The sequence below is a fragment of the Condylura cristata genome, unplaced genomic scaffold (assembly GCF_000260355.1).
Source record: "Condylura cristata isolate star-nosed mole 26May11 unplaced genomic scaffold, ConCri1.0 scaffold00028, whole genome shotgun sequence".
NCBI classification, from domain to species: domain Eukaryota; kingdom Metazoa; phylum Chordata; class Mammalia; order Eulipotyphla; family Talpidae; genus Condylura; species Condylura cristata.
In genome coordinates, this window is record NW_004567129.1 from 21,691,012 (window position 1) to 21,703,619 (window position 12,608).

General features: G+C 40.9%; 1 protein-coding gene across 1 annotated transcript in view; it reads left to right on the forward strand.

Moving 5' to 3' along the window:
- CDH8 (cadherin 8, type 2) overlaps positions 1-12,608 on the forward strand; it is a 349,844-nt gene that overhangs the window by 12,728 nt on the left and 324,508 nt on the right. The window contains exon 2 of the mRNA XM_004690505.2: positions 2,860-3,310. Within this exon, the coding sequence (XP_004690562.1) occupies positions 3,059-3,310 (252 nt within the window). The 5' untranslated portion in view covers positions 2,860-3,058. The remainder of the gene's footprint in view (positions 1-2,859; positions 3,311-12,608) is intronic.

Consider the following 12,608-nt stretch of genomic DNA (forward strand, 5'->3'; position numbering starts at 1 on the left):
AAAGACTGTCAGGTATGTCTGTTAGGTGTGTCATCTCCCATGAGACATGCAAGGGCTGGAACCACAGCACTGTGCACACCAGCATAAGCCACAGCCCCCCACAGACCACCTTGAAGACAAAAAATTAAGTGTCTCTGTGTTGCTCTCATACTTTGACCACTTTTGTTGTGGAAGCAGCTCAGCTTAATTCTTTGCTCTTTCATTTGGCTTTTTTTATGAAAGTTCCCTCCAGGGCAGAGATCACAGGGACTATGGGCCAGCAAGTGTCTCCCAGGTACTGACGGATTTCCATGTGTCCCTTTGCAGAGTCACCCTGCCCTCATAAAGTAGGAGCTATTGTTTTTGCAGTTTTGCAGAAGAGAAAACAAAAGCTCAGAGAACTTCAGCATCTTGTCCATAAATATAGAGACAGCAAGTGGGGTGTCCTGGGATGCAAACCCAGGCTTCTCTGCCTCCCTGACTCTGTACAGAATACTCCAAGTCCTCCTTCACTACTCTGTCCTCGTCCATGTCTAGAAGAAAGTGAGACACGTGTGCTCTCAGTACCATCTGAGCAAGTGGATTGACGATTTAGAAAGATATTATTATTTTGGGATTTCTTATCAAAAGCATTAAATAACAAAAATGCAACTGAATTAACTCGAAGATCTAATTGGCTTTATTAAATGACTCATGAATTGGATCATATCCCACCTAGCGAAGATAAAGGTGCTCTGAAAAAGAAGGGTGCTTATAGGCAGAAAAGGGGGAACATAAACAAAAAGGGAATTCTTTCATGCTTAGGTAACCTAGGTGTGTGGAATGAGTAAGGGTCTTATGACAGGGTCTGGTTTTGCTTTGAGAAATGGAAAAAAAAAAATTCACTGATGCTGACTAGATCGCTTCCTACTGACCTGTCAGTACTGAATTCCTGGGGAAGATTGAAATCAGAGGGAGATTAAAACAGCTGTTAGGGACCTTTGGTGGCCTTAATTGGGTGGGTAAAGTCTCGGTTCCATCACCACAATGATCTGAGTTTGACCGCTGGCCTGGGAGCTACCCACAACAGACCTCTCCTGTCTCACCCCCTGCTCCCCTCAGCAGTGTATTTCAGTGGATCCATCTGTTCTGCTCCCCACTCTGTCTCTGGTGGGTCCTCTCACCCTCCATATCTCTGGTCTGTACCCCAGTTCTTCTATGTCCAAATAAATAAATATAATAAAATGAATTTTTGAAATTAGTGTTAAACGTGAGCTTTTAAGGGTCTGCTTTTCACTTCTAGAAGGAGTGGAGGCCCTTGTGGGAATGGACTTTGAAAGGAAGGCACTTTTCTCTGCATGTGCTACAATTCGGGGACTTTGTTCTGGGCTCTTTTTCTTTCTGTAGGTTCTTTATTGGGAGCTGTTACCCCTTGGTTCCCACAACAAATGCTGCCTGCATCCACTCTCCTGTCCATTGCCCAGGGCAGGGCGCTCTTGAGCTCAAGAGCCCTAATGGTTGAGCTGAACTCGAAGGTGGGGTGCCAGTCGGGGGTTCCACTGCCATCTTGTTAGATTTTATGCTGCTGTCTGTGACGCTGTAGTATGGGCCAGCCCCTTCCTGCTGGCCTGACCACAGCCACGCAGGAGCTCAGCCAGTGTTAATGACTTTAGCTTTCCTGATCTGAGCCAGAATGGAAGCGCAGACCTAAAGTTGAAAGGTCCGCTACCCCATTATGAATTCCCTGAACCCAAGTGTTCCCCACAGTGTCCCGAGGAATTATTTTCCCATTTAATCTAATTCAGCAAGGTTTCTCTCTGGGATCTGAAATTCTTTCTTTAAAAATATATATATATATTTTTCTTGAAAGGGAAGAAACACCTTTGCTACACTGAAGGTAAGCAAAAAAAATGTATTTGATACCTCAGGTTAATGGGGATTTTTTATTTTTTTGGCCCATTGCTTTCTGAATCTCCTCAATTGAAAATTGAATTTTTACCATATATCATTCCCAAAGGAGCTTTTCATAATTTAAATCTCCTGGTCAACTGTCCATTTAGAGTGGGAACCCTGACACTGTCCTGATTACAGAACACATGCTGGACATTACAAAATTTCTCTCTGGGAGCATTCTAATTTTATTCACTCATTATTAGCACCCTGGCAGAGGACTGCTTTCTGTCCCCTGGACGGGGTGTTGTTCCCTTCTGATGGATTGTGGCAGCCAAGGCTTAAAACGTGAGGGAATCTCCCTTCCCATTCTCATTTGTAACTGGAAAAAAAAAAAAAAAAGGTTTTCCCTTACCCTTTGGGGGCTAGTTACTTCACATATTTCAACATAGAATGAAGTTGAGCCCATCTTTAAATAGGTGAAGGGAGAGAGGGAGGGAGGGAAAAAGGGAAATAGAGGGAGGGAGGGGAAGGAGGGAGGAAAGGAAAGAGAAAGGGGAAGTGGAAGGGAATAAAGAAGGAAGGAAGGAGAGACAAACAGGAGGAAGAAAAGCTTGCAGAATCAAAGAGAACAGTGCTGTGCATATGCAGTGGTATCTCAAGTTGCACAACAAACCACAGGAGAATAGGGCTAGTGGGAGAAGAGGATAGGGAGAATGAAGGAAAACAGGAGAGAAGAAAGAAGGGAAGAAGGAAGGAAAGGAAGAAAAGGAGAAATTCTGTTACCCAAAGTAGGGGATTTCGATACAAAATGAATATTAAAATCTAAATAAAGCTTACACAATCAAAGGACCTGTTCACCTACTTGCTCTTATTTCTCAAATGATCCAGTTTCTTTACTCAAGAGTTGGGGAAATCGCTCCCATTGTTCCTTGGCATGCTTATGAAAAGCAGTGAATTTGAAAAACCTGTTGCTGTGAACCTTACCTTTCTTTCTCCTTGTTTTTCCAGGAAATTTCGAGAAAAAGGAAAGCCAATGGATCACGGTCTTAGAAAAACTGCTTAGAAGATGTCTATTTCCTGTGCTCTCAATACCGGGCAGAGCTCTAAGTAAATGCTCAGCACTGCATGATGAATTGGATGACTGCAGACCGGAGGCAAAAAAAATAATTGTCTCATTTTCGTGGTGATTTGCTTAACTGGTGGGACCATGCCAGAACGGCTAGCGGAAATGCTCTTGGATCTCTGGACTCCATTAATAATATTATGGATTACCCTACCCCCTTACATTTACATGGCTCCGATGAATCAGTCTCAAGGCGTAATGAGTGGATCCCCTTTGGAACTAAACAGTCTGAGTGAAGAACAGCGGATTTTAAACCGCTCCAAAAGAGGCTGGGTTTGGAATCAAATGTTTGTCCTGGAAGAGTTTTCTGGACCTGAACCCATTCTTGTTGGCCGGGTAAGCTTTATTTTTATTTATTTATTTGTTTACATAATATAATAGTTTATTTTTACATCATTTTGTGCCTTTTTCCATCTCAGTTGCAATCCCCGTGGGCTTCCCATCACTGAATCACCCATGTGCCATCACCATAGTCCAGTGTATTTCCCTCCCCCCCACTGTTTTTGATCCATTCCCCACTCCACCCCCATAAAATGTCTCTGGTATATAGCTGTTCATTATTATTATTATTTTCTCCTCTGGTCTGTTATACTCCTGCTAGAAGTGAAACCATCCGTTATTTTTTTTCCTTTTCTTTCTGGCTTATTTCACTAAGCATGATTTTTTCCAGCTCCATCCATGTTGCTGCAAAAGGAATGTGTTTATTTATTTATTTATTTTGGTTGCTGAGTAATAGTCCATTGTGTATATGTCAGGTAAGCTTTATTTTTAAGACCCCAATTTCAGGATCTGTTCCTGGCCTTTAACATCAGACCTGTAACACTCTTCACACTATTTAGCTGTTGGTGTTTTGGTGCAGGTAGTGTGTCAGTTTGCCTGTTGGTTTCTTTAGAAATAGGACTAAGTGAATGGTAGCAGTTTTAAATGGAGACAGACTGCTCTTCTAGGCTAAGCCGACTCCCCCACCATTCGTGGGAGAATAACATTTGTGTGATATATATACAAATAAGCTTTCCCTCCCCATTGCTTATAAGAAATCTGCATGCCAGATCTTTTCCTGAGGTTATCATATTCAGAAGAGTCATGCATTTTTGCCATTTTTGAAGTCCTACTATCTCAGTTTGAAGATAGTGTTTTGGGGAAAATGTCACTAACTGCATGAAGATTTTTTTCCTTCTTATTTTCTCCATTTGTTTGTTGTTTGACTCATTAACCTAGGGCAGAGAAAGGGAACTTCTTAGAGTGGGTGTTTGGTAGTGTGCTGAAGTCATCACATTGTGTTAAAGGGTGGACTTACTCATTGTCAGATGGATCAAATGTATAGATTCTAAATTTTAGTTTACTGCTCTGTGTGTGTGTGTAATTTAGTGGTATGGACTTACTTTTTGTTGTTGGAAGGCTAGACAGCTATTCCTTGTGTAGATGAGGGCTGTCTCCTTTCCAAAAGCACATGGGTCACTGAAGATTCTATACTTGCTCCTCAACGATGTTCATGAGCTGCTGTTAATTTTTATACACACCATGATCATAGGTGGGGTTCCAGTTAGGAGCTTCCCTTGATTGAGGTTTTTTCTGATATGTCAGATTCAGATGTGAATCATGCCACTCTTAGTCATTTCCCAAAGGCAGAGATTGAAAAGAAAACCAGGAAAGGATTGCATATTGATCTTCAAGGCTTGAGTAAAGTCTTTGTGTTTCTCTAGGAACTTGTGGTTGTATTTCTGCACCTCCTTCCTGTTTTACAAAGCAAGCTGAGTTCACTAGAAATTGCACTTTGTCTTTTTAGGTAGTTCTACTTGGACGAGTGAAGCCTGGATGAGGAAAAGCCATGAATCACTCAATGAGTTTTTATTTGTTAAGCCCCCCTCAACGCTATATAGAAGTATAGGAATTCTTTTAGGCACATCATAGGTTTGGGGATGTGTGGGACCATATCAGTGAGCAAAATGGTGATCCTGGGCCCTCCCTAGTAGTGCCACAGGTTAAATAAAGCACAGCACTGTGAAGCTCTCCAGAGCCTCTGCAGCAAGAGTTAAATCCCAAGCCTGGGAGCTGACCCATATAGTGTGACAGACCTCTCCTGTCTCACCCGCTGCTCCTCTCAGCAGTGTACTTCAGTGGATCTGCCTGTTGTGCTCCCCACACTGTATCTGGTGAATCCTCTCACCCCATACCCCTGGCCTGTACCCCAGTTCTTGTATGCATAAATAAGTAAATCTTTAAAATACAGTGATCCTGCCTTCAGGGAACTCATTCTGTCCACTATTGATTGCTCAGTGTGTGCTGAGCAAAATGTGCCATTACTTTTCTGGCACAATCCTGTTTAACAATAGCCTTCTCTCTCCTCTCCCCCACCCTGTATATATAAATGTGCAGTTCTGTGTACATAGACAAACATGTGTGTAAAGCAGGTTTATACTTCATTTTTCATAAATCCAAGATATGAAATCTCTGCGGGATATTTTGTATGCTTGATACAAATTAAGGTAGCAGAACTGACGAGGCTATTTATAGTCATAATGCATCCCATTACTGTGACTGTTCATATATCTCCCAGCAGAAATGTTAATGCTTCTGATGACAGGGTGCCGCCCTACCCCCTGCTGAGGGTGTTACTTACCAGGCAGTGTACACACCTTAATATATTTCCAAATGTGAAAACTTCTGAATTCCAAAACACAGCTGGCCCAGTGAGTTTTGAATATGGTCTTCTTGATCAGCGTTATCTTTTTGGGGGGAAGTGTGGGAACTGAGGCTTAGATGATAGAATGATAAAGCCACTCAGTTTCTTAGAGCAGGTAAATGATTTGGGTTTGAATCATGCTGAGGATCTAAGGGCTGTAAGTTTACCCACTATCCCCTTTTGAGTTTTGGTAATTGGCAAGCATGCATTTAAACTCTAATTTTGCATGCAAGAGTTATTGAATATAAAATGCAAAATCCTGAGGTTCCTGCTTTCTGGATATTCAGAACATTTTTAAAAATTAAAAAGATTTATTTATTGATACATACAAGAACTAGGACACAGGCCAGAGGTGTGGGAGTGAGAGGATTCATCAGAGACAGGCCAGAGAGTGGGGAGAAGAATAGGTGGATCTACTGAAATGCAGTTCAGAGGGGAGCAGTGGATGAGACAGGAGAGGTCTGCTGCACCATGTGGGTCACCTCCCTGGCTGGGGATCGAACTCGTGCTGAAACAGCTGTTGGATAGCTTCATAGTGCTGCACTTGAACCCCGGGAGGCCAGATATTCAGAACTTCTTTTACCAGCCCTCAGGCAAGTCATTTTCAGACCAGATGAAATTCTGTATATACGTGCAGAGATACAGAATTGATGGGTATGTTTCATTTCTTTTAGTTAACTTGGTGTGATAGTAAATGATAAATAACCAACATGATGTGTCCAGGAGAACTTTCCATTTTTATCTGAATAGAAAAAGTAATTAAAGTGGAGTTTACCTTCAACTCACAGAATCTGATGATTAAAATAAAGTGGAGTTTACTTTAAACTCACAGAATCTGATGATTAAAATTACCTCTATTCCTTAAGTGAAATAATAGCATGAGAGGCAAATGGCCAAGCATTCAATGTCCTTTGCTGACTTAGTAATACTCGGGAAATCCATGCTTCTTTGAGTGGCAAAAATGTTACTGGTGAATCCTAGGAATTTGAAATGGATCAACTGCTCCTTAATCTTTGTGAATTGGCTCTTTTCCTGTTCCCTACCATGGCCAATTCCCAAACAATTATTAAATCAGGGTTATACTTACTCTCTAAAGAATTTTTCTGCATACATTTCCAATTATATGGCTTTCCCCTTTGAAAAAATCACTCCTGAATCATTATAGTTAAACTTTTGAGGATCTTGTGTTGTAGCAAAGCCAAAAATACATTTCAGGTGACTGCTTCATACTGAGTCAGGCTGAGTGTGGGGATGATCCGTATCGGGGTGCCCACCGGTGCTTTACAATGTTTTATCTCTGCACACTCTTCCACATCCAACTCTAAACCACTTCATTGCTGAGCTTCTCCCCAGGAACTGGCTGAGAAGCTTTAGTTACTGACGAGCTTACCTGCTCTTTCAAAGGCCCTCCTGCAAGTTGTCATGGTGGGGGCCTCGGACCCTGCAGACTGAGTTCAAACTGAAGGGCAATGCTAGTTTTTTGAGTGATTGGTTCTTTTAAGCTTCACATACACCCTTCCATAATCTGTGGTCTGTTTCTTCTCCTTTGCTAGGCAGTCGGATGCCGAGAGAGAACTATACCTTAGAGATGCTCTCTCTAGAGGTTTGTATATTGACTGGGCTGCTTTCTAATTGTTAACCCAGGGAAAGTTTGATAGCTCTTTAAGACTGATCCTTATAAGATAAATAAGACTATCTAAGCTAAAGCCACTTCAGAATGAGTTAAATCCCCGCCTGCCCTGGAGGTGACCCATATGATGCGGCAGACCTCTCCTGACATGCCTGCTGCTCCCGGCAGCAGTGTACTTCAGTGGATCTGTCTGTTCTGCTCAGCACTCTGTCTCTGGTGAATTCTCTCACCACCCCTGCACCTCTGGCCTGTACGCCAGTTCTGTATGCATAAATAAACAAATTAAAAAAAAAAAAAGAAGAAGACCTTATGGAACAAACATAAACTGATTGAGGGCCGGCCCCCTGGGTCAGAAGAAACCCAAGTTTGTATATTTCCTGTTGAATTAAAATGAATTTGAAAGTTATATTCGTAGAGACTCCTTCTCTATCCCATGCTGTCTAATATGTTACTGTTCCTCCTTCAATATTTCAAAACCTTTAACTCTTTTAGGTTTTTTTTTTTCTGCTTCCCTGTGCTCATTATTTAGCATACTCTATCTTTTATATGATTTACTTTTCCTAGAGAGCAAATTCTACCCAGGAAGGATTCTTATCTCGTTTGTCCTCTACTGTTTATCTCCAGAACCTTGATATGACCATAAATGGGCAGTAGTAAGAATACAGGAAACTTCCAGTTTCTAGTCAGTAATATTTTACATGAACAAATGAATTCAAATAATAAAGGGCTTGATAAAAGCAACACGAACACAATCACACTGAACACAAATGACATTTTTCAATAAAAGGGACACTATCTTACCGTCACGCTTTCTCTGTCACATTGCCATTTTAAAGCCCAGCTGAGTGTTTTAAGCACTGTTTCTCTAGACAGATTTTAAGACTCTTTGAGACAGTGATACTTGTTAAGCATTTTTTTGGAGGAGATTGTGGTATCTCTTCCTGGAGCCTCCTTACCTGCCTGACATGGTACAAGGTGGTAACTATTATCTTCAACCCATCTGTTAATTTGCACTTGTGATACAAGGTAGACCTTGCAACCTTACTGAATTTCTGAAAAACCTAAAGCAGCCAAGCAAATGTCTTTCCTGCCTCCAGTTCTTGGTAGCACAAGGTTGTTCAGATCCTATTTGTAAAATCAGAGTGAGTGTGCTGCACCACTCCGGCCCCCCAGCATTAGCTTTCTTTAGCAATTCTGGCAGAATGAGAGGACGCCTGGGACCTTCCCCACCATAGTTAAGTTGTACTAACTCCCAAGAGAAAGAGAAACCTTTGATGACGTTCATGAATCTTACAGCCATGGCCAAAAGTTTCATCTTTGTGGGATTATACAAACAAATTCTTTAAGGAGGGTCTCTTGATCTCATCATCAGAGACCTTCTCTAGGAGTTAGAGAGTACATAATCAAGTCATTCCACAAATATTGATTGAACACCTACTATGTGCTAAACATTCTGCTTCTAGTGGGTTCTCAGCTCTGAGCAAACAAGGGTCCATGCTCTCTGTCATGGAACTAATGCTTTATCAAGGGACACACAGACATTAAATAATCACGAAAACAGATGTCATAGTAAACCAGAAACCTGTGTTCTGAAATATAGGGATTTTTTAAAAAAGATTTATTTTATGCATACAGAGCTGGGGTACAGGCCAGAGGTATAGGAACGGTGAGAGAATTCACCAGAGACAGAGTGGGGAGCAGAACAGGCAGATCGACGAAGTACACTGCTGAAGGGAACAGCAGGCAGGTCAGGAGAGGTCTGCCACGCCATGTGGTCACCTCCAGGGCAGGAATTGAACTCATGCCAAAGTGGCTGTAGCTTCTCAGTGCTGTGCTTTAACCCCCTGTGCCACCAGGGAGGGCCCAAGGTATGGTTTTATGGGTGCTTGCTTGTGCAGAGGACCTGGCTTATTCTGTGGGATGCTGGAATATTCCCTTGGAAATAACCTGTGAGCTGTGGTGCCATCATCCGGTGAAGCATGGGGAAGGAAGTGTTTCAAAACAGGAGAATGTGTGTGCAAGATTACTTGAGAAACTGAGAAGATCCAAGAAGACAGAGAGCCAGGGTGAGATCTATGGAACCACAGAGGAAATATAAGGAAGAGTTTCTTGGAGAGCTGGCTTCTCTGCTCTGGGGTGCTAGAAGAGAAAGTCACCCAGCCTCTCTTGATCTCTGACAGTGGTGTTCTCACTTTTAATGGTAGAGTGAATTGCAGGATTATATTTAAGATACAAATCCCGGTGGAACAGAAAAGAAGAAAGCAATCTTCAAAAACAGCATGCATTGCATCCATCAATTTTTTTGGCTCCCGATCTTTTAGCACTTCTTCTTTGGTGCTCTGACCTGAAGTCCATGGTCAGGTAGACAGAGATCTATCCTGAAGCTTTGCCTTGTATAAACTCCTTTGTGCTTACCCTCCCTGTTTCTCTCCTACCTGGGCTCCTGAGCAGCTCCTTATTTGGATATAACTCTCTTGCTGGTGATGCCACGTCTATTTATATAATTCTCTCCCTCCAAGGCACTGACTCATTTTCTCTCTTTAAATTTGACCTTCTAACCTTCTCCCTTCTCTGTAACTCAGAAATCGTTTGGGTGGTGTTTAGTATGAAGGACACGGGATGCCAAATAATTACACTATATTACAGTTTACGATGTCAGCGGCCGGGGAGAAAATTGCACTTGACAGCCATTATTTTTGTTGGCTGCTTGCATGTTAAGAGCACTGGGCGACGCAGCCACAGCCAAATTGTATCTTTAGCCTTGTGAGAACAATTCTCTGTCAGTTCCGTGAAGCCTCTGCCTACTCAGACAGAGCCTGTGCACCAATAATTTGGCAGGAATGCAAGTCAGCATCGCATGTCTCAATCTAGCCAAACAGGGAAAGTTGCCTGTCTCTTGCCTACTGTCCGGACTTAGACATAACAGGCATCCAGCACTTTTGATGCTGATATAAATACATGGAATGATATTAGCCATGCAAATTAGCAGAAACTTTAAACACACACACACATGTAGTCTGTTATCTGAATTTGTACCTGAATAACATCCTAAATCACTCCCTAATTCATTCTTTCTGTAGCTGTGCCTCCTCATCACCTCATTCCTTACCTAGTGGCAAGGTAAGCATGTGGATAATCTCAGCTTATCTCTGCAAATGCCCTGAAAAATAAATTCAATTAGACTGTTTGCAAGGAATGTCCTTCTAGAGTCATCTCATTGAGGCAGATTTTTTTTTTCTCTCTTGAATTACAATGATCGTAGTCATATATTTTATGGGCAAAAAGTCAGATTTTGTAACTGTGTTTTATGAATAAGTGGCAACAACATAGTCATATGAAAACAAAAGCAAACAGAATTGATTGCTATAACAAATAGAAAGCCAAAACTCAGAGAAGAATTGAACAAATTAAATGTTGCACAACTGGGAAGTGATTCATTGCACAGTCACACAATAGAATAGGGTGAAATCATTAAGTAATATTAATTTCTTTATAACAAGGGAACTTGATTGCAAGAGAATAAATAACAGAAACTAGATTTCAAGTGTATATGGAATATAAGTAAAAGATTCAGGTGTGATATAAATAGACTACCTGATACTTAGCTGTTAACAATTGCTCATTAAATAATATATATATGTTCAAATACTTAGAAAAATTAGGACCCCTTTGTATCCATAAACTGATCACTGTATGCAATAATTTTCAACATCTGTGGCTATCTCCTCAATTCCTTCTCTGCCATGCCACATACAATGCCACTATACTTGATTTTAAAAATTAATATAGGAAAATCCTAATGTTATTATCATGAGTACCCACTGATTTTTTTTTCCATGTAAGGATTTGGCCAGTCGAGGGCCCTCCCTGGTGGTGCAATTGGTTAAGAGTTCAATCCCCCATCCCAGAGGTGACCCACATGGCACAGCAGACCTCTCCTGACCCGCCCCCTGCTCCCCTCAGCAGTGTGCTTCGTCAGTCAGCCTGTTCTGCTCCTCTCTCTTTCTCTGGTGAAGCCTCTTACCGCCCCTGCACCTCTGGCTTGTACCCCAGTTCTTTATATATAAATAAATAAATCTTTAAAAAAAATGTTTAAAAAGAAGATTTGGCTAGTTGAATATGATATAAAATAATAAAAGATCCCAAATACATGATTTTATCTAATGAGTAAACAATATTTTTATAATTTACATAAAAAGCAAATTGAATTGAATTGTCCTGAATGCATCATTTGATACCAACTTGTTAATAACTACCACAAATCAGTAAAGGAGAACCTGTAAGGAAATATATGAATATATTAAAACTTTCTTCATTTATGGGTGAAAGAAATAAGAGGGCTTTTGCCTTCATATTGTATGACATATCATCACTACATTATAAAGGGCAAGAAAAATAAATGACTGGGTTGTATTTAAAATTTTTCTTAAAATAAAGACCCTCTTTTTATAGCAAATTTTTAGGGAACATTATTTAATGTGCTACTCATTTGGTAAATAGAGTCTTACTAAAATAAAAAAGCTAAACTTCCAAGTTAAACCCTTGGAGGGTCAATGTCATCAATGAATGAATTAATCTGCTATTGATGGATTTATTAATTATTTTTATAAACGAGGAGAAAGAACATCAGAAGTCTTGCTTTCTTGCTCAATGCCTCTCCAACCACTTTTGCTACCATGGTATTGATTGAGTACTAACTAGAAATGAAAATTTTGTATTTGGTTTTGAGATGGGAAACTCTCTTTGGAGTCTTTGAATTATACAGTCAGTCTCAATATTGTCTTTAACCTTTCAATAAATAGGAACCTAGAAAAGTTATTTAAGGAATTAAGTTATTCAAGAAAAATAAAAGCAGCATAGCTTTTTTTTATTTTTTTATTTTTTTTATTTACAGTTTCCACATAGCCTGGATACACCTGTTGTCTGCATAGAAGTTTCTTTAATATTTCAACATTTCCATCTGTACATGTTATTCCAGTTATAATTCACCTAAATTCACCCTCTTCATGTGCATACGCACGTGTACACACATGGCCACCTTGTCACCATTCATCCATGTGTGTTCCTTTCCCTAGCTAAGGCTGATTTTTTTTTTAAAAAAGATTTATTTATGCATACAGAACTGGGGTACAAGCCAGAAGTACAGGGGCGGTAAGAGGACTCACTGGATACAGAGTGGGGAGCAGAACAGGTTGACTGATGAAGTACACTGCTGAGGGGAGCAGCGGGTGGGTCAGGAGAGGTCTGCCACACCATGTGGATCACCTGCTGGTCTGGGATTCGAACTCACACTGAGACGGCTGTGGCTAGCTTGCAGTGCT